Source organism: Catharus ustulatus, chromosome 23, assembly GCF_009819885.2.
Source record: "Catharus ustulatus isolate bCatUst1 chromosome 23, bCatUst1.pri.v2, whole genome shotgun sequence".
Lineage (NCBI taxonomy): Eukaryota > Metazoa > Chordata > Aves > Passeriformes > Turdidae > Catharus > Catharus ustulatus.
The window spans coordinates 293492-318127 of record NC_046243.1 but is presented as its reverse complement, the minus strand read 5'-3'; the positions used below and the strand labels follow the sequence as shown (position 1 = coordinate 318127).

Genomic DNA, 24636 nt, shown 5'->3' with positions numbered 1-24636 from the left:
GGACGAGGGGGACGGAGCCTGAGGAACGCGGCAAAATCCGAATATTCGGAGCTCATTAATTATCCTTTCAATTTAAAAAACCGAGGGGAAAAACTGACAAAATAAAGTAAAAAAATGAATTAAAAAATCCGGTTTTTTTGGGTTTTCTTCTTTGACAGAAAATCGCGGATTTTGGGGTCTGCAATTCGAATATTTAGGGTCTGAAATGCCGATTTTTTCGGGCTATAATTCGGATTTTTCGGGCTGCAATGAAGATTTTGGGTTTGTAATGGGAATTTTTGGGTCAGTGATGCAGATTTTGGGGTCTGCAATTTGAATTTTTAGGGTCTGAAATGCCGATTTTTAGGGCCATAATTGGGAATTTTCGGGCTGTAATGAAGATTTTGGGTTTATAATGTGAATTTTTGGGTTTGTAATGCGAATTTTTGGGTTTGTAATGGGAATTTTTGGGTTTGTAGTGCGGATTTCGGGTTTGCAATGCAGATTTCGGGTTTGTAATGCGGATTTTCCCCCATTAATATTCAGCACACGGAGCTCTGCAGCAGGAGTCGAGTCGGAACAAACGAAACCGCAGCAGAAAAATCGGAATTTTCCTCACTCGGGTGTTCCGTTCTGAGCATCGGGAGGGGAAAAAAAAAGATAAAAAAGCGATTTTTGCTGTTGATTTGTGTTTTTTCATCGCGCTGCAAACAATAAACTCATTCCACTTTTTTCGGGTTTAAAAAAAAAACTTTATTTTATGAAAAGCTATTAAATATCTAGCGAAAAAAATGTGAAAAAAATGATTTCAGGGGGAAAATAATTCTGTTTTGTTTGAGGGTTGATGTATTAAAAAAAGAAACACTCGGGGAGGGCTGGAGAGGAGTAAATTAAATTTAAAATTTACGGGATGTCAGATACGATCATCGTTTAAATTTAAATAAATTAAATAAATTTAAATTTAACCCCAGCGAGGACTTTTCGTGTTTTGTTTTGTTTACAGCTCTGAAATAAAACGCGTTAAAAATTCGGGAAAAAAAACCAAAACAAACCAACAATAATTAAAATTTTAAATAAACTGAGAGGACGAGAATTTGAGATTTTTGTTGTGGGTACAGAATGAAACATCGGGGTTATTTTAGGGGGAAAAAAACGAGGTGAGGGGGTAAAAAATGAAATTTTTTTTTACATTTCCATACAAAAAAAAAAAAGGGAGAGGAGCGGGGAGGGAGCCCAGGAATGTTCACGGCGCGGGCTCAAGTTCAATGACAAAATCCTTTGAAGGGGAAAGGGAGGAAAAGAGGAAAAAAAACCCAAATAAAATAAAAAACAACCAAAAAAAACCCAACAAAAGCCGGGCCAGACACGGAGAGCGGGGGGGATGAACTTGGACAAAAGGGGAGGGGGAGGGGAAGGGGAAATTCCGGGGGATTTGGGGGAAATTTGGGGGAAATTTTGGGAAAATTTTGGGGTTTGGGGGAATTGGGAGAGAGGAGAGGGGAGGTTTGGGGATCCCAGAATGGATTTTTGGGGGATTTTTGGGAGGAATTTGGGGGATTTTGGGGGGTTTGTGGGAATTAGGAGAGGGGACGGAAGAGGATTCGTGATCCCAGAATGGATTTTGGGGATTCCAAGGGGATTTTGCGAATTTGGGATTTGGGGGAATTGAGAGAGGGGAGAGGGGAGGTTTGGTGATCCCAGAACGAATTTTTGGGGGGATTTTGGGGGATTTTGGGGTTTGGGGGAATTGGGAGAGGAGAGAAAAGGGAGATGAGACAGGAGAGGGCTGCTCTAGGCCGGGTTTGGGGTTGTTCTAGGCCAGGTTTTGGACTCTTCTAGGCCGAGTTTGGGGCTGGTTTAGTCTGGGTTTTGAGGCTGTTCTAGGTTGGGTTTTGGGCTGTTCTAGGCCGGGTTTTGGACTCTTCTAGGTCGAGTTTGGGGCTGGTTTAGTCTGGGTTTTGGGGCTGTTCTAGGCCAAGTTTTGGGCCTGTTCTAGTCCAGGTTTTGGACTCTTCTAGGCCGGGTTTTGGGCTGGTTTAGTCCGGGTTTTGGGCCTGTTCTAGACCGGGTTTGGGCCTGTTGTAGGCCGGGTTTGAGGCTCTTCTAGGCCAGATTTGGGGCTGTTCAAGGTCAGGTTTTGGGTTATTCTAAGCTGGGTTTGGGGTTGTTCTGTCCCAGTTTTTTGAGCTGGTTTAGCCCAGGGTTTGAGGTTTTTAAGCCCCGATTTTTTCTCTATTTTGTCCCAGTTTTCAGCTCAGCTCTGGCCCAGATTTTGTATCTTTTTTACCCCAGATTTACCCCTTTTTTTTCTCTATTTTAGCCCAGGTTTTAACACTGCTCTGACCCGGGTTTTGAAGCTATTTTAGCCCAGGTTTTGTATCTTTTTTACCGCCGATTTACCCCCCTTTTTTTCGCTATTTCCCTCTTTTTAATCCCAACTCTAGCCCGGGTTTTGTATCTTTTTAAACCCCGATTTCCCGCTATCCCCCCACCCTTTTTTTCACCATTTCCTTTTTTTTATCCCAGCTCTAGCCCGGGTTTTACAAGTCTCAAGTTCAACGGCAGCGGGAGGGGGTTGGGAGCAGTTCCCGGCGTTTTACGAGGATGTCGGGCCGGGCTCGGGGCCAAGCTCGGCTTCGCTCGGGTTTTACGGCTCCCACCGAGACTTCCCCTCCTCCTCCTCCTCCTCCTCCTCCTCCTCCTCCTCCTCCTCCGTCCCTACCACCACTGGAATCACTAAATTGAGATCACTAAGCCGGAATCACTAAACCAGGATTACTAAATCGGGGTCACTGAACCGGGGTCACTAAGCCGGGATCGCTAAACTGGGATCACTAAATTGGGATCACTAAGCCGGGGTCACTAAACCAGGGTCACTAAACCTAGATCACTAAACTGGGGTCACTAAACCAGGATCGCTAAACCAGGATTACTAAATCTGGGTCACTGAACCGGGGTCACTAAACTGGGATCGCTAAACTGGGATCACTAAACCGGGGTCACTAAGTCGGGGTCACTAAACCGGGATCGCTAAACCGAGATTACTAAACCGGGATTACTAAATCGGGGTCACTAAACTGGGGTCACTAAGCCGGGGTCACTAAACCTGGATCATTAAACCGGGATCGCTAAGCCAGGGTCACTAAGCTGGGGTTACTAAATCGGGGTCACTAAACCGGGATTACTAAATCGGGGTCACTAAACCGGGATCAATAAATCGGGGTCACTAAGCCGGGGTCACTAAGCCGGGATCAGTGCTTTGCTGGGCAGGGGAAGGGCAGCAGATCCCCCGGTCCAAGCCCGGTTTAGCAAGTCCCGGCTCATTTGGGGAAAAAAAAAAAATTCTGGGTGGGGAAAATGAAGACATGAAGAAATGAAGAAGATAAGAAAGAAAATAAAGAAATAATAATGAAATAAAGAAAACAAGAAAGAAAAATTTTTAAAAATAAAGAAATAAAATAAGAAAGAAAATAAAGAAATAAGAAAGAAACGAAGAAAATAAGAAAGACAATAAAGAAATAAGAAAGAAAATAAGAAAATAAGAAAGAAATTAAAAAATAAGAAAGAAATTTAAAAAAAAGAAATAAAGAAAAGAGAAAATAAAGAAATAATAAAGAAATAAAGAAAATAAGAACGACAATAAAAAAAATAAAAAATAAAAATAAAAAATAAAGAAAGAAAATAAAGAAAAAAATAATTTTAAAAATAAATTTTGGGGTTCAAACCCAGGGATTTCAGCACAAACCAGAGCTGGATTTTGGGGCGTCCTTTAATTCTCAAAATACAAGCGGATTTCCGGGTTATAAATGTTCATACACCTTGCTCCGAGTACATTTTGATAATTTTTTTATCATTTTGATCGTTTTTGATAAATCCACACAGGGCTACAGCGCCTTTAATCGTGCAGAAAATACAGAAAATACAGAAAGCACAAAAAATCCGGGAGCCAGCGCTAAATATCTGCATGTGCATATGGGATTTTTATACCAAAAACATGAATAATAAGAATAATAATAATAATATTAAGAATAAAAAGTTGTACGTGCCTTTATAAATGGGTGCCTACATGGTCATAGCATGTCCTGTACATTCCTTTTTTTGGGATTTATTTGCGTGGGTTTCTTTATTTTTAAATTTTTTTCTTTATTTTTTTCTTCGTTTTTTTCTTTATTTTTTGTTGGGTTTTTTTCCTTTATTTTTTCTTTATTTTTTAGAATTTTTTCTTTATTTTTTCTTTATTTTCTCTTTATTTTTTTCTTTATTTTTTCTTCATTTTTTTTCTTTCTTCTTCTTTTTGTTTTTTATTTCTTCCTTCTTTCTTCGTCCTTTCTTCTTCATTTCCTCCTCATTTATTCTCCGTTTATTCTCCCTCAAATTCTGCCTGAATTTGGGGAGATTTTTTTTTTTTTGTTATTTTAAAACCCCAAATTCTGCCGGCAGGGTCGGGAGTTTTGGGGTGAATTGGTGAATTTTGGGGTTAAATTGGGTAATTTTGGGATAAATTGATGAATTTTCAGGGGAATTTTGGGGTAAATTGATGAATTTTGGGGTTAAATTGGGTCATTTTGCGGTGAATTGGGGAATTTTGGGGTGAATTGGGGAATTTTGGGGTGAATTGGGGAATTTTCGGGGGAATTTAGGGGTGAATGGATGAATTTTGGAGTGAATTGGGGAATTTTGGGGTGAGTTGATGAATTTTCGGGTGAATTTTGGGGTTAAATTGGTGAATTTTGGGGTGAATTGGGGAATTTTGGGGTGAGTTGGGGAATTTTCGGGGGAATTTTGGGGTGAATTTTCGAGGGAGTTTTGGGGTGAATTGATGAATTTTTGGGATGAATTTTTGGGGTAAATTTTGGGGTGAATTTTGGGGTGAATTGATGAATTTTGGGGTGAATTTTGGGATAAATTGATGATTTTTGGGGTGAATTTTGATGAATTTTGGGGCGGTTCCGTTCGATTTGGGGAATCTTTGGGGGGTCCTGGTGACAAAAATGGGGGTCCCGGTGTCCCCTCGGCTCCCGGGTGACAAAAGTGGGGGGTCCCAATGACAAAAGAGGGGTCCTGGTGACAACTGGGGGGGATCCTGGTGTCCCCCCAGTGCCCGGGTGACAAACGGGGGGTCTTGGTGACAAACAGGGAGTCCCAGTGTCCCCTCATTTCCCAGGGGACAAAGGGAATGTCCCCGGTGTCCCCTCAGCGCTCGGATGACAGACAGGGGGTCCTGGTGACAAAGGGAGGGGTCCCGGTGTCCCCTCACTCTGCAAGGGACAATTGGGGGGGGCTCCCAGTGACAAACGAGGGGGTCCGGTGTCCCCTCATTGCTCAAGGGACAAAGTGGGGGTCCTGGTGTCCCTCCAGGGCCCGGGTGACAAACGGAGGGGTCCCAGTGACAAACAGGGAGTCCCAGTGTCCCCTCAGTGCCCAGGCGACAAAGGAGAGGTCCCTGTGATAAACGGGGGGGGGTCCCGGTGTCCCCCCAGCGCCCCGGTGACAAACAGGGGGTCTCGATGTCCCCTCATTGCCCAGAGGACACAGGCGGGGGTCCCGGTGACAAACAGGGAGTCCCAGTGTCCCCTCAGTCTGCAAGGGACAAAGGAGAGGTCCCGGGTGACAAACGGAATGGTCTCAATGACAAAGGGGGGTCCTGGTGTCCCCTCATTGCCCAGGGGACAAAGCGAGAGGTCCCGGTGTCCCTCCAGCGCCCAGGTGACAAACAGGGGGGGGTCCCGGTGTCCCCTCATTACCCGAGTGACAAACGGGGGGTCCCGGTGACAAACGAGGGGGTCCTGGTGTCCCCTCAGTGTCCCGGTGACAAACCGGGGGTCTTGGTGACAAACAGGAGGTGGTCCCGGTGTCCCCCCAGCGCCAGGATGACAAAGCGGGGGGGTCCCGATGTCCCCTCAGTGCCCAGGGGACAAACGGGAGGTCTCGGTGACAAACAGGGGGTTCCCGGTGTCCCCTCAGTCTGCAAGGGACAAAGGGGGGGTCCCGGTGTCCCCTCATTGCTCAGGGGCCAAGGGGGGGTCCCGGAGTCCCCTGATTGCCCCGGTGACAAAGGGGGGGTCCCGGTGTCCCCCCAGCCCCCGGTGACAAACGGGGACACTCAGGGGGTGCCGCTGGCGCTGTTTTTGATTTTGGCCACCACTTTCTTCTCCTTGACGCGGCGGTTCTGGAACCAGATGGTGATTTGCCGCTCGCTCAGGTTGGTGGCGGCCGAGATTTTCCTCCTGCGCTCGCGGGTGATGAATTTGCTGCTGGCGAATTCCTTCTCCAGCTCCTTCAGCTGCCCCTTGCTGTACGGAACGCGCTTCTTGCGGCCGCGGCGCAGAGAGCAGCCCTCCTGGGGGGCGGTGTCTGGGGTGTCCAAAAAATAAAAAATAAAAAATAAACCATTACACACAGCACAGTCCTCCTGGGGGGTGGTGTCTGGGGTGTCCAAAAAATAAAAATAAAAAATAAAACATTAAACACAGCTCAGCCCTCCTGGGGGGTGGTGTCTGGGGTGTCCAAAAAATAAAAATAAATAACATTAAATACAGTCCAGCCCTCCTGGGGGGCGGTGTCTGGGGTGTCCAAAAAATAAAAAATAAAAAATAAAACATTAAACACAGCCCAGCCCTCCTGGGGAGCGGTGTCTGGGGTGTCCAAAAAATAAAAATAAAAAATAAAACATTAAACACAACCCAACCCTCCTGGGGGGCGGTGTCTGGGGTGTCCAAAAAATAAAAATAAAAAATAAAACATTAAACACAGCCCAGCACTCCTGGGGAGCGGGATCTGGGTGTCCAAAAAATAAAAAATAACATTAAACACAGCCCAGCCCTCCTGGGGGGTGGTGTCTGGGGTGTCCCAAAAATAAAAATAAAAAATAAAACATTAAACACAGCCCAGCCCTCCTGGGGGGTGGTGTCTGGGGTGCCCAAAAAAAAAAAAATAACATTAAACACAGCCCAGCCCTCCTGGGGGGTGGTGTCTGGGGTGTCCCAAAAAATAAAAAATAAAAAATAAAACATTAAACCCAGCCCAGCCCTCCTGGGGAGCGGGATATGGGGTGTCCAAAAAATAAAAAATAAAAAATAAAACATTAAACAGAGCCCAGCCCTCCTGGGGAGCGGCATCTGGGGGGAAACGGGGTCAGGGTGTCCCCAAAAATAAAAAATAAAACATTAAACACATCCCAGCCCTCCTGGGGGGGTGGTGTCTGGGGTATCCAAAAAATAAAAAATAAAAAATAAAACATTAAACACATCCCAACCCTCCTGGGGGGTGGTATCTGGGGTGTCACAAAAATAAAAAATAAAAAATAAAACATTAAACACAGCCCAGCCCTCCTGGGGGGTGGTGTCTGGGGTGTCCAAAAAATAAAAATAAAAAATAAAACATTAAACCCAGCCCAGCCCTCATGGGGGGTGGTGTCTGGGGTGTCCAAAAAATAAAAATAAAACATTAAATACAGCCCAGCCCTCCTGGGGTGCGGTGTCTGGGTGTCCAAAAAATAAAAAATAAAACATTAAACACATCCCAGCCCTCCTGGGGGGTGGTGTCTGGGGATATCCCAAAAATAAAAAATAAAAAATAAACCATTACACACAGCCCAGCCCTCCTGGGGAGCGGGATCTGGGGTGTCCAAAAAATAAAAAAAAAAAACATTAAATACAGCCCAGCCCTCCTGGGGACCGGGATCTGGGGTGTCCCAAAAATAACAAAAAAAACATTAAACGCAGCCCAGCCCTCCTGGGGAGCGGGATCTGGGGGGACACGGGGTCAGGGGGGTCCCTAAAAATCCCTCCAAAAATCTCCTAAACCCAGCCCAGCCCTCCTGGGGAGTGGTATCTGGGGTGTCCAAAAAAAATAACATTAAACCCAGCCCAGTCCTCCTGGGGACCGGCATCTGGGGGGAAACAGGGTCAGGGTGTCCCCAAAAATCCCCCCAAAAAACCCCAAACCCCCCAGACCCAGTCCAGCCCTCCTGGGGAGCGGCGTCTGGGGTGTCCCAAAAATCAAAATAAAACATTAAACACAGCCCAGCCCTCCTGGGGACCGGGATATGGGGGGACACAGGGTCAGGGGGTGTCCCTAAAAATCCCAAAAAATCCCCCAAATCCAGCTCAGCCCTCCTGGGGACATGAGGTCAGTGGGGTCCCCAAAAATCCCAAAAAAACACCCCAAAAATCCCCTAAACTCAGCCCGACCCTCCTGGGGACACAGGGTCAGGGATGTCCCCAAACTCCCCCGAGTCCTTTTGGGGTCAGGGCTGTCCCCAACCCCTCCCAGCCCCGTCCCCGCTCTCCCCTCCCCGAGCTCTGGGGTTTGAAAAATTCCTGTCTGGGTTCTCCTCTTAAAATCTTAAAGTTCCGTGTTGTCCCTCTCCTATTTAAAAAATACAAAATTTCTATATTCTCCATATATTAAAAAAAAAAGTTCTATATTCTCTCAGTATTTAAATTTTTTAAAGTTCTATATTCTCCCTCTAAATACGGAAAAAAGTTCCGAAAAAAAAGTTTTTAAAGTTCTAAATTCTCAACCTTTTAAAAATTTCAAGTTCTCTCTTCTCAATATTAAAAAAAAAAAGTTCTATATTCTCCCTCTTGGTATTTAAAGTTCTATGTTCTACTCGATAATTAAAGAATTTTAAGTTCTGTGTTCTCTCTCTCAGTGTTTAAAGTTTTTAAAGTTCTGTATTCCCCCTTTAGGTATTTAAAGTTTTTAAGTTCTGTGTTCTCCCTCTCGATATTTAAAGATTTTAAACTTCTGAATTCTCGATATTTAAAATAATTAAGCTCTATATTCTCTCCTTCGGTATTTAAAAATTAATAACTTCTATATTCTCCCTCTTGATATTTGAAGATTTTAAAGTTCTATATTCTCCCTCTAAATATTGAAAAAAAATTAAGTTCCATATTCTTCCTCTCAGTATTTAAAATTTTAAAATTTCTATATTCCCCCTCTCGATATTTAAAGTTTTTAAATTTCTGTATTCTCACTTTAAAAATTGAAAGATTTTAAATTTCTATATTCTGCCTCTCGATGTTTAAACATTTTTAAGTTCCATCTTCTCCCTCTCGATATTTCAAGATTTGATTTTCATGCTCTGCATGTTTTGACATTTTTTTGCTCTGGTGAAATCCAAATATCGGTAAATGAGCGAAGTGCTCAACCCCTTTTAATCACTTTAATTAAATGAATCTCTTTAATTAAATCAATAACTTTAATCAATCTCTGAACCCCAGAGCGGAGGGTGGGAGAAACCCCCCGTGCCCTGCAGAGCCCCCAAAACCGGCCTGGGACGGGCCTGAAATGTCCCCGTGGGAACCCCAAAAATCATTGTGTAAACCCAAAAAATGTCATTGTATGAACCCCAAAATATGGTGTGAATCCCAAAAATGTCCCCGTGTGAACCCCAAAAAATCATCGTGTGAACCCCAAAATGTCATTGTGTAAAACCCAAAATATCATCGTGTAAACCCCAAAAAATCATCGTGTGAACTCCAAAAATATAATTGTGTGAACCCCAAAATGTCATTGTGTAAACCCCAAAAAATCATAGTGTGAACCCCAAAATATCATCGTGTAAACCCCAAAATGTCATTGTATAAACCCCAAAATGTCAATGTGTGAATCCCAAAATATCATCGTGTAAACCCCAAAAAAATAATCGTGTAAACTCCAAAAATGTCATTGTCTGAGACCCCAAAACATCATTGTTTGAGTCCCCAAAATATCATCGTGTAAACTCCAAAAAAATCATCGTGTAAACCCCAAAATGTCATTGTGTGAACCCAAAAAATCATCGTGTAAACCCCAAAATGTCATCTTGTGAATTCCCAAAAAATCATCACGTGAACCCCAAAAAATCATCGTGTAAACCCCAAAAAATCATCGTGTGACCATGAATAATGGCATTGCCTGAACCCCAAAATTTCATTGCCTGAGCCCCCAAAAAACCGTCTGAATCTCCAAAATAACATCGTGTGAATCCCCCAAAATATCATTGTGTGAATCCTGATAATGTCATTGTTTGAACCCCCAAAAAATCATCGTGTAAACCCCAAAATGTCATTGTGTAAACCCCAAAAAATCATTGTGTGAATCCCCAAAAAAGTCATTGCCTGAACCACAAAATGTCATTGTGTGAACCCCAAAATGTCATTGTGTAAACCCCAAAAAAGTCATTGTGTAAACCCTAAAACGTCATCTTGTGAATTCCCAAAAAATCATCATGTAAACCCCAAAAAATCATTGTGTGAACCCCAAAATATCATCTTGTGAACCCCGATAATGTCATCGTGTGAACCCCCAGAATATTGTCCAAATTTCCAAAATAAATATCGTCTGATGCCCTAAAATATCATCGTGTGAACCCCCAAAATATCGTCATCTATATCCCGATAAACGATGCTTTTAATCCCGATAATTGATCCTTTTAATGCCGATAATTGATCCTTTAAACCCCGCTAACTGATCATCTGAACCCTGATCAATGATCATCTGAATCCTGATCAATGATCATCTGAATCTTGATCAATGATCATTTGAACCCTGATCATTGATCAGCTGGACCCCAATAAATGATCACTTGAATCGTGATCGATGATCGTTTGAACCCCAATAACTGATCATCTGAACCCCCGGTAATTGATCACTGAATCCCAATAATTGATCACTTGAACCCTGATAAATTATCATCTGAAGCCCCGGTAATTGATCACTTGAACCCCGATAATTGATCATCTGAATTCTGATAAATGATCATTTAAATTCTGAGACTGGATAATGGATCCCGATAATGGATCAACTGAATCCCAATAATTGATCTTCTGAATCCCAATAACTGATCACTTGAACCCCCATTAATGATAATTTGAACCACGATAATCGATCCCTGAATCCCAATAATTGATCACTCGAACCCCGATAACTGATCATTTGAGTCCTGATCAATGATCATTTAAACCCCAGTAACCGATCACTTGAACCCCGATAATTGATTACCTGAATCACAATATCTGATCATCTGAATTCTGAGAAATCGTAATTTGAATTCTGAGAATGGATAATGGATCCCGATAATCGATCGCTAAATCCCAATAAACGATCACTTGATCCTTGATAAATGATCATCTGAACCCCGATAACCGATCGCTGAATTCCAATAATTGATCTCTTGAACCCGATGAATGATCATCTGAACCCCGATAACCGATCAATGAACCCCAATAACTGATCACTTGAATCCCGATAAATGATCATCTGAGTCCCGATAATCGATCACTGAATCCCAATAATTGATCACTTGAATCCCAATAAACGATAATCTAAACCCCGATAACTGATCACTGGAACCCCAATAAATGATCATCTGAGCCCCGATAATCGATCACTGAATCCCAAAAATTGATCTCTTGAACCCGATGAATGATCATCTGAACCCCGATAACCAATCACTGAATCCCAATAATTGATCACTTGAATCCCAATAAATGATCATCTGAGTCCCGATAATCAACCACTGAATCCCAATAATTGATCACTTGAACCCCCACCGATCCCATTCTGCCTCAGAGTCAGAAATGGCCGCGATCAAATCAAATCAAATCAAATCAAATTAAATCAAATCAAATTAAATAAAATAATTAAATTAAATAAAATTATGATTCTTATTTCATGAACCCCAACCCCTCCCCTCCCCACGACCCCCCCACAAAACCAAACCCCCAAAAACCCCAAACCCCAGCTCAGTTTAACCCTTTCCTCCCCGCTCCCTTTAACCCTTTCCTCCCGGGCGTTACCTGCGAAGGCGGATTTCAGCAGGAATCCCGCCTGGCCCTGCTCCTTGCCGCAGCACATTTGGCCCCCCCAGCCCCCGGCCAGCGCCCAGGGCTGGTGGTAGCCCCCATCCACGGGCAACAAGGGCTCGTGGCGAGGCTCGCCCAGCCCGGGCACCACGGCCACGTCCAGGTAACCCGGCACGGCTTGGTACGCGCCGCCGTAACCCGGGTAAAAGGCGAACTCGGCGGGACGGTTCTGGAAATCCTCTCCGCTTCCTCCGGGAGCTTCCAGGAATTTCTCAGCCTGGAAAGGGCCCTGAGGAGCCGGGCCAGCCTTGAGGGAGCCGCGAGCCACGCGGCACGAGTAGTAGCCACTGCCGAAGTAGCCGTAGGGCAGCGGAGCCGAGCCCGGGGGGGCTTTGGGGGGCTCCGGGGGCAGCTCCGGGGGGTACCCGGGGTTCATGGACGGGGGGGGAGAAGGAGGAGGAGGAGGAGGAGGAGGAGGGGGAGGAAGGAGCCCCCGGGGTTGGGAGGTGAAGCCACCCGGAGCCAGGAGCCCCTCGAGGCCCGGGGGCTGCATGGGGGGAGGGCATGGGGAGAGTTTGGGGGGCTCTGCCCGAGGGGGGTCCCCGGTTCTGGGTGCGAAAAGCGGCTCCGGGCTCCCCAAGAGCGGCTTTTGCTGCAGGGCCGGACTGACGCGAGGGGTGGAGGTTCGCTCATTGGTTCGTGGGAGAGGGGGGAAAAAAAAGGGAGGGGGGAGAGGAAAAATCCAACCCAGCGCTAGGAAAAAAAAAAAAAAAAAAATTGAAAAAAAAAAAAAAATCCGTCGGGTGTAATAAAGCGCTGGAGAAATTGCGAAAATGGTTTTATGGAGAGGGGAGAGGAGGAGGAGGAGGAGGAGGAGGAGGAGGAGGAGGGGACACCGCCGTGACAGGAGGGGACGCGGAGGTGGCTCCTGAGCGGCTTCTTGGAAGTGAAAAATAAAAATCGTGCGGGGAAGGCGGAGAAATGAGGGGGGGAAAGAAGGGAGGGAGGGCGAGGAGAGGGAAAAACAGGAACGGCAGCGCGAGGGTGGAAAAATCCGGGCTTGGGTTGAAAACACCTTTATTTTAATTTTTTATTTTTATTTTAAATGTTTAAAATGTTTATTCCCAGCGGTTTCTGCCCGGGACCCATCGAGGGGGGCAGGGATTGACCCTCGGGGCCTTCCCCCCATCCCAGCCTCGTCCTTCCCTTCCTCAGCGATTCCATTCCCTCCAAAATCCCGAATTTATCCCCTGAAAATCAGGAGAGAAGGGAAAAAACTGATATCCCAAAAAAAAATCCCCAAATTTATTCCCTGAAAGTCAGGAGAGACGGGAAAAAAATCTGATATCCCAAAAAAAAAATCCCCGAATTTATTCCCTGAAAGTCAGGAGAGACGGGAAAAATCTGATATCCCAAAAAAAAAAAAAAAAACCCTCGGAGATTCAGGAATAACCCAGAGCAACCCCGGGCCCTGAAAAGATCCCAAAGAAAAAGGGAGCAGGGAAAATAAAGAGGAAAATTCCTTTGGGGTTCCGGGCAGGTGGAGAAATGGGAAAGAAGATGAGGGATCCCGTGGATCTGGAAAATTTGGGGTGAACACAATAATTTAATTTAATTTAATTTAATAAAATTTAATAATTTAATCTAATAATAGCAGCGCCCGCTGTTAAACCATCCGGGTTTTTTTTATTTTTCTGTATTCGTGCTACAAACAGATTTTTTTTCCTCCTTTTTCCCTCTGTTTTCTTCCCGAAAGTCGCGCTGGGGAAAAGTTTTGAGGAAATTCCCCCAAAAGAGGTTGAATAAATTCGGATGAATCCGGAGATTTCTGCTTTTTGAGCAAAAATCTGCAATAAAAAATCCCCTTTCTGCTCTTTGGGCCAAACCGCGAACGGAGGAGCCGCAGGGGCAGAAATCCGGTGGGAATCGGGGTAGGAGCGGGGAAAATCCCAATAAACTCCCCAAACACAGCCCTAAAATCCACTCCTAAAAAAACCCCGCAATCTCCGCAGTTAGGGGGAAAAAAACAAAAAAAAAAAAACCCCAAAAAAAACCCGAAAAAAACAAAGCAAAGAAAAACAAAAGAAAAAAAAACCCCAAAACCACCACCACCAACAACAAAAAAAAAACCCGAACACAAACAGGTAGAAATAAAAAAATCCAAAAATTCAATTTCAGCAGGGGAAAAAAAATCAGCTAAGAATCAAAAATTTAAAAAATAATAATTCAATTTCCGCAGTAAAAAAACCCAATCAAGTAAAAATCAAAAACCCAAAAATTCAATTTCAGCAGGAAAAAAAAATCGAGTAAAAATCAAAAATCCAATTTCCACAGGGGAAAAAAAATCAAATTAAAAAACCCCAAAACGCCGCAATCCCAAGTTTTTAAAATTGATTTTTTTCCCCTCCTCCAGCCCAGTTTTTTCCCTTTTTTTCCCCTTTTTTCCCCCGCAGCCCCCGCCGGTGTTTGCCGAGGGTCTCGCCCGGTTCCCGGCACGGAAAGGTCGCGCCGGAGCCGCGAGGTCAAGGCCAAGTTGAAAGTTAAAATTTAAATTTAAAGGCTCTGAGGAGCTCTGGGGCCGCGGGGTTTGGGGTGGAAAATTCGGGATTTTCCCCAATTTGAGGCTGAATTTGTGCACTGAGGATTTTCCTGCGATTTTTTACATTTCAATTCGATTTATTTGGGTTTTTTAGCGCTGAGTTTTTCCTTTTAGTTCCCTTTGTTTTTTGTTTTTAACGCGGGAAGGAAGAAAAGGTGGAGAGGGATCGGCCCGAAAAACGCGGGGACGGCACCGAAATCGGATTTTTGTCAATTGGAATTTTGTCAGTTGGGTTTTTATAAATTGCATTTTAATAAATCGGGTTTTTATCCATTGGATCTTTATAAATTGTATTTTATAAATTGGATTTTTTCCCTTTTCCCGACGAGTCCCGGTGAGCGCGGCTTCGTCCCCGGATGCTGCCCCGAGAATTTTCCTTTTTCACCCCAAAAAAATCCTCTTCAGTTCATTTATTCATTTTTTCCCCAAATTTCTTTTAACACCGCTCGAATTCCGAGCAGGTTTTGCCGCCGGAGCTGTTGAAAATCGCGATTTCCAAACCCACAATCAGATTTTTTTCTTCCCCGGCGATTTTACGGAGAAAATTTCGGCGTTTAGAGCAAGAGGAACGGGTTTATCTTACAGTAAAAAAATCTGAATTTGTCACCAATTCCTTTCTCAATGATCGGCATGAAAATCATCAAACGCTCTTATCAGTTTGCAGCTTTTTTTTATTCTATTCTCCACAGGATCCATTTAATATTTATCCCATCTGGAGCCTGGAAAATCGCTGGAACAGCTTTTTAAAAGTCTGTGATTTCAATTTATTTTTTTTTTAAACCGATTGAGTCCGACCCGTCCTTCCAAAATACAAAAGGAAATAAAAAAAAATCAAACCCAACCCAAACCCCAAAGCGGTTTGAAGAGGAGGAGAAAAAAAATTAATTGGGAAAAAAAAAAATTGGAACTACTTAAAGACTTCACGTTTGGAAATAATCAATGGCTGGAAAATTGGATTCTGGGTCTGGAAGGGAGCCCGGCTCTTTCCTGATTCTGGGCAGGAAAAATCAAATAAAGGAAAATATTTTTTAATAGTTTTGATATTTTTTAAAAATTTATTTATTGTTATTTTTCTCCCATTCTCAGCTCCGGTCTCTCCTTCCCCTCCCCGGAAACTCGGCGATTGTAGGTGCGGATTTTTGGGATTTTTTCTCTCCCGAATTTGGAGTTTGGGGCGGATTTTTGGGGGATCCTTTGAAGGAATCGCTGGCAGGGGAACAGAGAGCCCGGCCCGGCTGCTCGTCCCTCCCCGGCGCCGCTTTTGGGGTGGGAGTGGGGATTTGTGGGGTCGGATTTGGGGTAATTCCAGAGCCGGGGGATTTGTGGGGTCAGATTTGGGGTGGGAGTGGGGATTTGTGGGGTCGGATTTGGGGTAATTCCAGACCCGGGGGATTTGTGGGGTCAGATTTGGGGAAATTCCAGAGCTGGGGATTTGTGGGGTCGGATTTGGGATGAGGACCCCAAACTGGGGGATTTGTGGGGTCGGATTTGGGGTAATTCCAGACCCAGGTTTTTTTTTTTTAATCAGTTTTTGGGGTGAGTTGTGGGAATTCCAGTCTTAGGGGATTTTTTTGGAGCCAGTTTTGGGGTGGGTAATTCCAGTCTCAGGGGGTTTTGTTGGACCAGTTTTCGGAGACAGATTTTGGGGTGATTCCAGACCCGGGGGTTTTGTTGGAGCCGGATTTGGGGAGCGATTTTGGGGTGATTCCAGACCCGGGGGTTTAATCAGATTTTGAGGAGGATGTGAGATGATTCCAGACCCGCGGGGTTTGCTTGGATCAGTTTTTGGGGTGGGTGTGGGGATTCCAGACCCGGGGGTTTTGTTGGAGTCGGCTTTGAGGAGAGATTTTGGGGTTTTGTTGGATCAGTTTCTGTGGAGAGATTTTGGGGTCAGTCCAGACTGGAGAGTTTTGTTTTGTTGGATTCATTTTTGGGGTGATTCCAGACTCGGGGGTTTTGTTTGATGAGTTTTTAGGATGATTCCAGACTCGGGGGGTTTTCTTGGATCAGTTTTTGGGGTGATTCCAGACTCGGGGTTTTGTTGGATCAGTTTTTGGGGTGATTCCAGACTCGGGGTTTTCTTGGATCAGTTTTCGGGGTGATTCCACACTCGGGGGTTTGTTTGATCAGTTTTTGGGGTGATTCCAGACTCGGGGTTTTGTTGGATCAGTTTTTAGGGTGATTCCAGACTCAGGGGGTTTTGTTTGATCAATTTTTGGGGTGATTCCAGACTCAGGGGATTTTGTGGGATCTGTTTTGCCGTTCCTGCCCCTCCCAGGTTTTTCTCCTCTCCCCAGGCTCTCCTCCACTCCTGGTTTTACCTTTTGGTTGATCTCAGCAGTCCGGGGGGCTCCAGGGTTTGGCTCCAGGGCTGCCCAAGCTGAGCCCCCCAGTTCGGGTCTGTTCCTCTCCCCCAGACAGAACTCGAGCCCCTGAGGGGTCCCCAAAGGCTCCTCCTGCCCCAGATCCAAACCCCAAAAATGTCCCAGGGGAGCCCTGTGCCCACATCCTGCCTCTGCCTCAGCTCTGGGAGGCTGAAAGCACAAAGGGAGCAACCCTGAGCCCTGATCCATCCAAAATTCATCATCCATGGATCCACCATCCATCCATGGATCCATCATAACCCATGGATCCATTATCCATCCAAAATTCATCATCCATGGATCCACCATCCATCCAAAATTCATGGATCCATCCATCATCCATTTAATATCCATGGATCCACCCATACATCATCCACCATCTATCCATGGATCCACCATCCATCCATGGAACCATCATAATCCATGGATCCATCATCCATCCAAAATTCATCATCCATGGATCCATCATAACCCATGGATCCATCATCCATCCAAAATTCATCATCCATGGATCCACCATCCATCCAAAATTCATGGATCCATCCGTCATCCATTTAATATTCATGGATCCATCCATCCATCATCCACCATCCATCCATGGATCCATCATAATCTATCCATGGATCCATCATCCATCCAACATTCATCATCCAATGTCCATGGATCCATCATCCATCATCCATGGACCCATCATCGTCATCTATCCATGGATCCATCATCATCTATCCAACATTCATCATCCAACATTCATGGATCCGTTATCTCATCCGTCATCCATCATTCAATGTCCATGGATCCATCCTTCTATCCATCTATCCATGGATTCAGGGATTCTCTCCACCCATCCACCCATCATTTATGAATCCATGGATTCCATCCATCCATCCATCCATCCATCCATGGAACCATCCATCATCCAACATTCATGGATCTATCATCCATCATTCAGCATTCATGGATCTATGGATCCATCATCCATCCAACGTTCAGGATCCATGGATCTGTCATCCATGCATGGATCCATGGATCCCGTCCATCCCTCCATCATCCAACATCCATGGATCTATGGATCCGTCATCCGTCCATCCATGAATCCATGAATCCATGGATTCTCTCCGTCCATCCATCCATCCATCCATCCATCCATGGATTCCATCCATCCATCCATCCATCCATGGATTCCATCCATCTATCCATCCATCCATGGATTCTCTCCACACATCCATACATCATTCATGATTCCATGGATTCCATCCATTCATCCATCCATGGATCCATCCATCCATGGATCCATCCATCCATGGATCCATCCGTCCATCCATCTCTCCATCCATCCATCCATCCATCCATCCATCCATCCATCCATCCATCCATCCATCCGTCCATCCATCTGTCATCCATAAATCCATGGATTCTCTCTATCCATCCATCCATGGATCCATGGATTCTCTCCACCCATCTGTCATCCATGAATCCATGGATTCCTTCCATCCATCCATCATCCATCCACCCATGGATTCCATCCATCCATCCCTTGCTGTGTGCATCTCCCAGCACGGAGCTGCTGGAGGGGATCCCTGGTTTAGGGTGGGATTTTGTCCCTGCTGTCCCTGCAGGAGGTGACTCTGGTGGCCTCCAGGCAGCTCAGGTGTTTCTCTCCCATCCCAGTCGTGCCCCTGCTAGGAATCCATCCCGTGCTGGAGCTGGAATTGCAGGAATTCCCTTCCCTGCTGCTAAAACTCCGAGAGAAGAGCAGCTGGAAGCGCCTCTGCTCCAGTCCGGTGCTCTGGGTGGGATTTTCTCTCTTTTCTGCTCAGAGATTTCACCTGAGGGCAGCAATTCCAGCAATTCTGGCACTGAGAATTCCAGAAATCCCAGCAAGGGCCAGGCCCTGACTCCCTGCCTGGAGATTTCCACATTCCCAGACCTCTCAGAAAATGTTGGCAGGACGATCCACGGCTGCTCCCAGTCCCAGACTGGGCAGGGATGAGCCCAAACCTGCAGCAATGAGGTCCCCAGGCCTCCATGGGATCGGAATTATCACCCAAAAAACATCCCCAGGCCTCTGGGACTGAGGTTTGGGTGAAATCGGGATGTGAACATCCTCATAAGGTGTGTGAGGTTTCTACAATCCCAATTCATCCTCAATTCCTCCCCAGTTTCTGCCCAATTCCTCCTCAATTCCTCCCCAATTCCTCCCCAGTTCCAGGCTTTCCTCCCTTCCCCTCCTTGAATTCACTTTGAGATCCCGGAGCGAGGTGGGAGCAGCAACAGCCACGGACTGGGAACAGAACCCGAAACGGGAAACGGGAAACGGGGAACTGGGAATGCTCTGAGGCCAAACTGGGAGAACTGGGAATGCTCTGGGGCCAAACTGGGAGAACTGGGAATGCTCTGGGGCCAAACTGGGGCTGCAGAGCTCCTCCTCCCTCTCCCACCGCAGGGAGTTGGGAATTGCGTGGGAAGGGCAGAGAAACCCCCGGAGCACCCCGGGATCTGCCCTGGGCACCCCGGGGTGGCCCTGGCGGTGTCCCCGGGGTGTTGTCACCTCCCGGGGTGACCCCGAGTGCCACACCCGCCCGGGAGGGGGGTCAGGGAGGGTGGGGGTGTCAAAGTCCGCCCTTCCCCACCCCTGAGCGCCTTTCCTTATTGCGGGGAGGAGGAGGAGGGGAGAGGGGAGGGAGGGAGAGGGGAGGGAGGGAGGAGCGGGGGACGCTCCCGAGTCTCCCCATTCCCTCCTCGGCGCTGGGGGGCTCCCGGGGCTCCAGAGCTTTTGGGGGCTGCAGGGATTTCAGGGATTCCAGAGGCTCTTGGGGAGCTCCAGGGATTCTGGGGATTCCAGGGGTTCCCAGGGCTCCCGGGGTTCTGGATGCTCCGGGGGCTTGGGGGGCTCCAGGAGCTCCAAGGATTCCAGAGGTTCTGGGGACTCCAAGGATTCCAGAGGCTCAGGGGACTCCAAGGATTCCAGAGGCTCTGGGGACTCCAAGGATTCCAGAGGCTCAGGGGACTCCAGGGATTCCAGAGGCTCTGGGGACTCCAGGGATTCCAGAGGCTCAGGGGACTCCAGGAGTTCCCGAGGTTCCAGGGGTTCCAGGGGTTTGGGGGGCTCAGGGGGCTCCAGAAGCTCCAAGGATTCCAGAGGCTCTGGGGACTCCAAGGATTCCAGAGGCTCTGGGGACTCCAAGGATTCCAGAGGTTCTGGGGACTCCAAGGATTCCAGAGGTTCTGGGGGCTCCAAGGATTCCAGAGGTTTTGAGGACTCCAGGGATTCCAGAGGCTCTGGGAACTCCAGGAGTTCCCGAGGTTCCAGAGGTTCCAGGGGCTTTGAGGGTTCCAGGGGCTCCAGAAGTTCCAAGGATTCCAGAGGTTTTGGGAACTCCAGGGATTCCAGAGGCTCTGGAGACTCCAGGAGTTCCCGAGGTTCCACGGGTTCCAGGGGTTTGGGGGGCTCAGGGGGCTCCAGGTGCTCCAGGGATTCCAGAGGCTTTGGGGTTTCTGAGGGCTCCAGAGGCTCCAGGAGTTCCAGGATTTCCAGAGGGTCCAGGAGTTTTGGGGACTCCAGGGATTCCCGAGGTTCCAGGAGCTTCAGGGGCTTCAAGGACTCCAAGGCTCTGAGGGCTTGGGGGGCTCCAGAGGTTCCAGGAATTCCAGAGGCTCCAGGAATTCCAGGGGTTCCAGATGCTCCAGGGGTTCTGGGCATTCCAGGGGCTCCAGCAGTTCCTGATCAGTTTTTTTCCCCTGCCATGACCTGAACCCCAAATCCCGGGATTTACCCCCGGGCAGCTCCCCCGGGGCCTGGCACCGCTCGGTTCGGGGATCCGGGAAGGAATTCCTGCAGGAATTGAGGGAAAGGATCTGCAGGGATTGAGGGAAGGGATCTGCAGGGTGCAGGAATTCCTGCAGGAATTCAGGGGAAGGATCTGCAGGGATTGAGGGAAAGGATCTGCAGGGTGCAGGAATTCCTGCAGGAATTGAAGGGAAGGATCTGCAGGGTGCAGGAATTCCTGCAGGGATTGAGGGAAGGGATCTGCAGGGTGCAGGAATTCCTGCAGGGATTGAGGGAAGGGATCCGCAGGGTGCAGGAATTCCTGCAGGAATTGAGGGAAGGGATCTGCAGGGTGCAGGAATTCCTGCAGGGATTGAGGGAAAGGATCTGCAGGGTGCAGGAATTCCTGCAGGGATTGAGGGAAGGGATCTGCAGGATTGGACACGGAGCTGTTGTGCCGGGTTGCGGCGATCCCCGCGCCGGGGACAATGTCGCGATTGTCGCGATTGTCGCCCCGCCCCGCCAGCAGCACCATCCGCTCCTCATCCTGCTGGCCAAGGGCACAATCCCGACCTTCTCCTTCTTTTTCCCTCCTTCTCCTTGTCCTCTTCCTTTGTCATTGTCCTTGTCTTTCCTTGTTTTCATTTTTCCCTTCTTAGTCCTTTTCTTTGTCCTTTCTCCTTTCCCTCATTTCCCTTCCTCATTTTATTTTATTTTATTTTATTTTATTTTATTTTATTTTATTTTATTTTATTTTATTTTATTTTATTTTATTTTATTTTATTTTATATTTTATTTTATTTTATTTTCCCTTCCCTTCCCTTCCCTTCCCTTCCCTTCCCTTCCCTTCCCTTCCCTTCCCTTCCCTTCCCTTCCCTTCCCTTCCCTTCCCTTCCCTTCCCTTCCCTTCCCTTCCCTTCCCTTCCCTTCCCTTCCCTTCCCTTCCCTTCCCTTCCCTTCCCTTCCCTTCCCTTCCCTTCCCTTCCCTTCCCTTCCCTTCCCTTCCCTCAAAACCCCTCAAAATCCAATTAAAAAACCTCAAAACTCCAAAAATAAAACCTCAAAACCCCAAATATAAAACCCTAAAAACCTCACAAATAAAACCTCAAACCCCCACAAATAAATCTCAAAACCTCACCAAAGACCCCTCAAAACCCTAAATATAAAACCCTCAAAACCCCAAAAATAAAACCTCAAAACCTCACAAATAAAACCTGAAAATCCCACAAATAAAACCTCAAAACCCCAAAAAGTAAAACCCCGAAATCTCATAAAAACCCTTCAAACCCCTAAAAATAAAACCTCAAAACCCCACCAAAGACCCCTCAAAAAAAGGAATGGCCAAGAATTGGGAAAAAATGGGAAAGAATTTGGGGGAAAAATGGAACAATTGGCCAAAAAATGGAATTAATTGGCACAATTTGGGATTGGAATTGATGAAATTCGGGATATTTCAGGTGGAGATGTTCATGGGTTGTCAATTCCCAGGGAATTCAATCAAAGATATTTCAAATATTCTTTTTTTCTCTTCATTTCCCCTTAATTTTCCTCCATTTTCCATTAATTTCCCTTAATTGTTCTTCAATTTCCTACATTTTTCCTTAATTTCCCCCCATTTTTAATTAATTTCCTTAATTTTGCTTCATTTTCCTCAATTTCTTTAATTTTTCCTTTATTTTCCTTCATTTTCCTTATTTTTTCCCTTCATTTTCCTTAATTTCTGATTAATTTTCCCTCCATTTTTAATTCATTTTTTTCCTTCACTTTTCCTTCCTTTTCCATTCATTTCCCCCATTTTTCATTTTTTTTCATTTTTTTTCATTTTTTCCTTCATTTCCCTTAATTTTTTTCCTTAATTTTCCTTAATTTCTGATTCATTTTTCCTCCATTTTTCATTCATTTTTTTCCCTTCACTTTTCCTTTCATTTCCCCCATTTTTTTCATTTTTCTTCATTTTTAAAATTAATTTCCCTTATTTTTTTCCTTCATTTTCCTTAATTTCTGATTCATTTTTCCTCCATTTTTCATTCATTTTTTTCCTTCACTTTTCCTTTCATTTCCCCCATTTTTCATTTTTTTTCATTTTTTCCTTAATTTCCCTTATTTTTTTCCTTCATTTCTGATTCATTTTTCCTCCATTTTTCATTCATTTTTTTCCCTTCACTTTCCCTTCCTTTTCCATTCCTTTCCCTTTAATTTTCCCTTTAATTTCCCCTTCATTTCCCTTTAATTTTCCATTCATTTCCCTTTAATTTTCCCTTCAATTTTCCATTCATTTCCCTTTAATTTCCCCTTCCTTTCCCTTTAATTTCCCCTTCATTTCCCCTTTATTTTTCCCTCCTCCCAACCCCAAAAATGCGAGAATTGTCCCCAAATCCCTCATTCCTGACAGGAAATTTCTGCTGCACCATCCCGGGGTCGAGGGCAGCGCTGCCAGCCAAGGATTTTCCTGACAAAACAAAAAAATCCCAAACTCATCCATCATCCCTCCCCATCAATCATCTCCAGAAAAAATCCTTCACCCCTCAAGGGCTTTGGGGTGAAATTCGCCCTTTTTGGGTTTTTTATTTATTTTCCTGGCGGGTGATAAATGGAGGGTGAGGAGCTGAGACAGAGGGGAAAAATCAGAATTATTCATTGAGCAAAAAAAAATGGGAATGAGTGGAGTGGAAGGGATAAAATAAGGTAAAAAAATGAGATTTTAGGGTCTGGAATTAGAAAGAAATGAGGGTTTAAATAGAGATTAAATAAGGTAAAAAATTGAGATTTTAGAGGCCTGAAATTAGGAAAAAAAATAAAAATAAACTGATAAAATTAGGGGAGAAATCGAGGTTTTAGAGGCCTGGGATTAGAGATAAAATACAGTGAGAAATAAAGATTTTAGGGTCTGGAATTAGAAAAAAATTAATGTTTTAAAGTGCTAAAATCAGGTGAGAAATCGAGGGTTTGGAGGTGTGGAATTAGACAGAAATGAAGGTTTAAAAAGAGATTAAAATAGGTAAGAAATTGAGATTTTAGGGCCTGGAATTAGAAATAAATGAAGGTTTAAAAAGAGATTAAATTAGGTAAGAAACTGAGATTTTAGGGTCTGGAATTAAGAAAAAAATTAATGTTTTAAAGTGCTAAAATCAGGTGAGAAATCGAGGGTTTGGAGGTGTGGAATTAGACAGAAATGAGGGTTTAAAAAGAGATTAAAATAGGTAAGAAATTGAGATTTTAGGGTCTGGAATTAGGAAAGAAATGAGGGTTTAAAAGGGATAAAATAAGGTGAGAAATTGAGATTTTAGAGGCCTGAATTTAGGAAAGAAATTAAGGTTTTATTTTAAGATAAAAGGTTTTAGAGGCCTGGAATTAAAAAAAAAATCAAGATTTTAGAGGCCTGGAATTAGAAATGGAATCCAATTATAAATTGAAAAAAAAAAACCTCTTTTGGTCCCTGGGGTGACAAAAATTCAGGAATTTTGAGTTAAAAAAACCCCCCACAAACTCTTTTTAAAACCATTTTGTTCCATTTAAATTGAAAAAAAAAAACAAAAACCCTTTTGATCCCTGAGGTGACAGAAATTTGGGAATTTTGGGTTAAAAAAAAAGTCACAAACCATTTTTCGAACCATTTTTAATTCCATTTAAATTGGGAAATTTTAAAACCACTTTTATCCCATTTAAAACGGGAAAAAACCTAATTTTTTGCCCATCCTGTGCTGAGTGATTTTTAAATAATATTGTCTTTTAATAATATGATATTATAATATAATAATATAAAAAATGTAGTGTGGTACAGGAAATAAATAAATGGATATTTTGGGATTCCGGGGAATTTTGGAATTCCCGGAGATTCTCTGGACTCTGTCTCCCCCTGGCGGCCGCGAACGGCAAAACAGCCCCGGGAAAACAGGAGCGAGAAGGGGAAATAAAGATAAAAATTGAAACAAAATAAAGATAAAAAACAGCTTCAGATCTTCTTTATCCCCTCAGAATTCCTTTTATCCCCTCAGAATTCTTTTTCCCCCCTCAGATTCCTCTTTTTCCCCTCAGAATTCCTTTTTCCCCACAGAGTTTCTCTTTTTCCTCTAAGAATTCTCCTTTATTCCCTCAGAATTCCTCTTTTCCTCCTCAGAATTCTCCTTTATCCCT

The 24636-nt window shown here is 45.0% G+C and overlaps 1 protein-coding gene across 1 annotated transcript; it reads right to left on the bottom strand.

Annotated features, from left to right (window-relative positions):
• Positions 1 to 6082: 6082 nt before the first annotated feature.
• Positions 6083 to 12210, bottom strand: HOXB13 (homeobox B13). Its single transcript, XM_033078625.1, has 2 exons — positions 11769 to 12210; positions 6083 to 6333 (listed from the first exon to the last, which is right to left on the bottom strand). The coding sequence occupies exons 1-2, from the start codon at positions 12208 to 12210 to the stop codon at positions 6083 to 6085; spliced, it is 693 nt and encodes a 230-aa protein (XP_032934516.1).
• Between the last annotated feature and the right edge of the window lie 12426 nt (positions 12211 to 24636).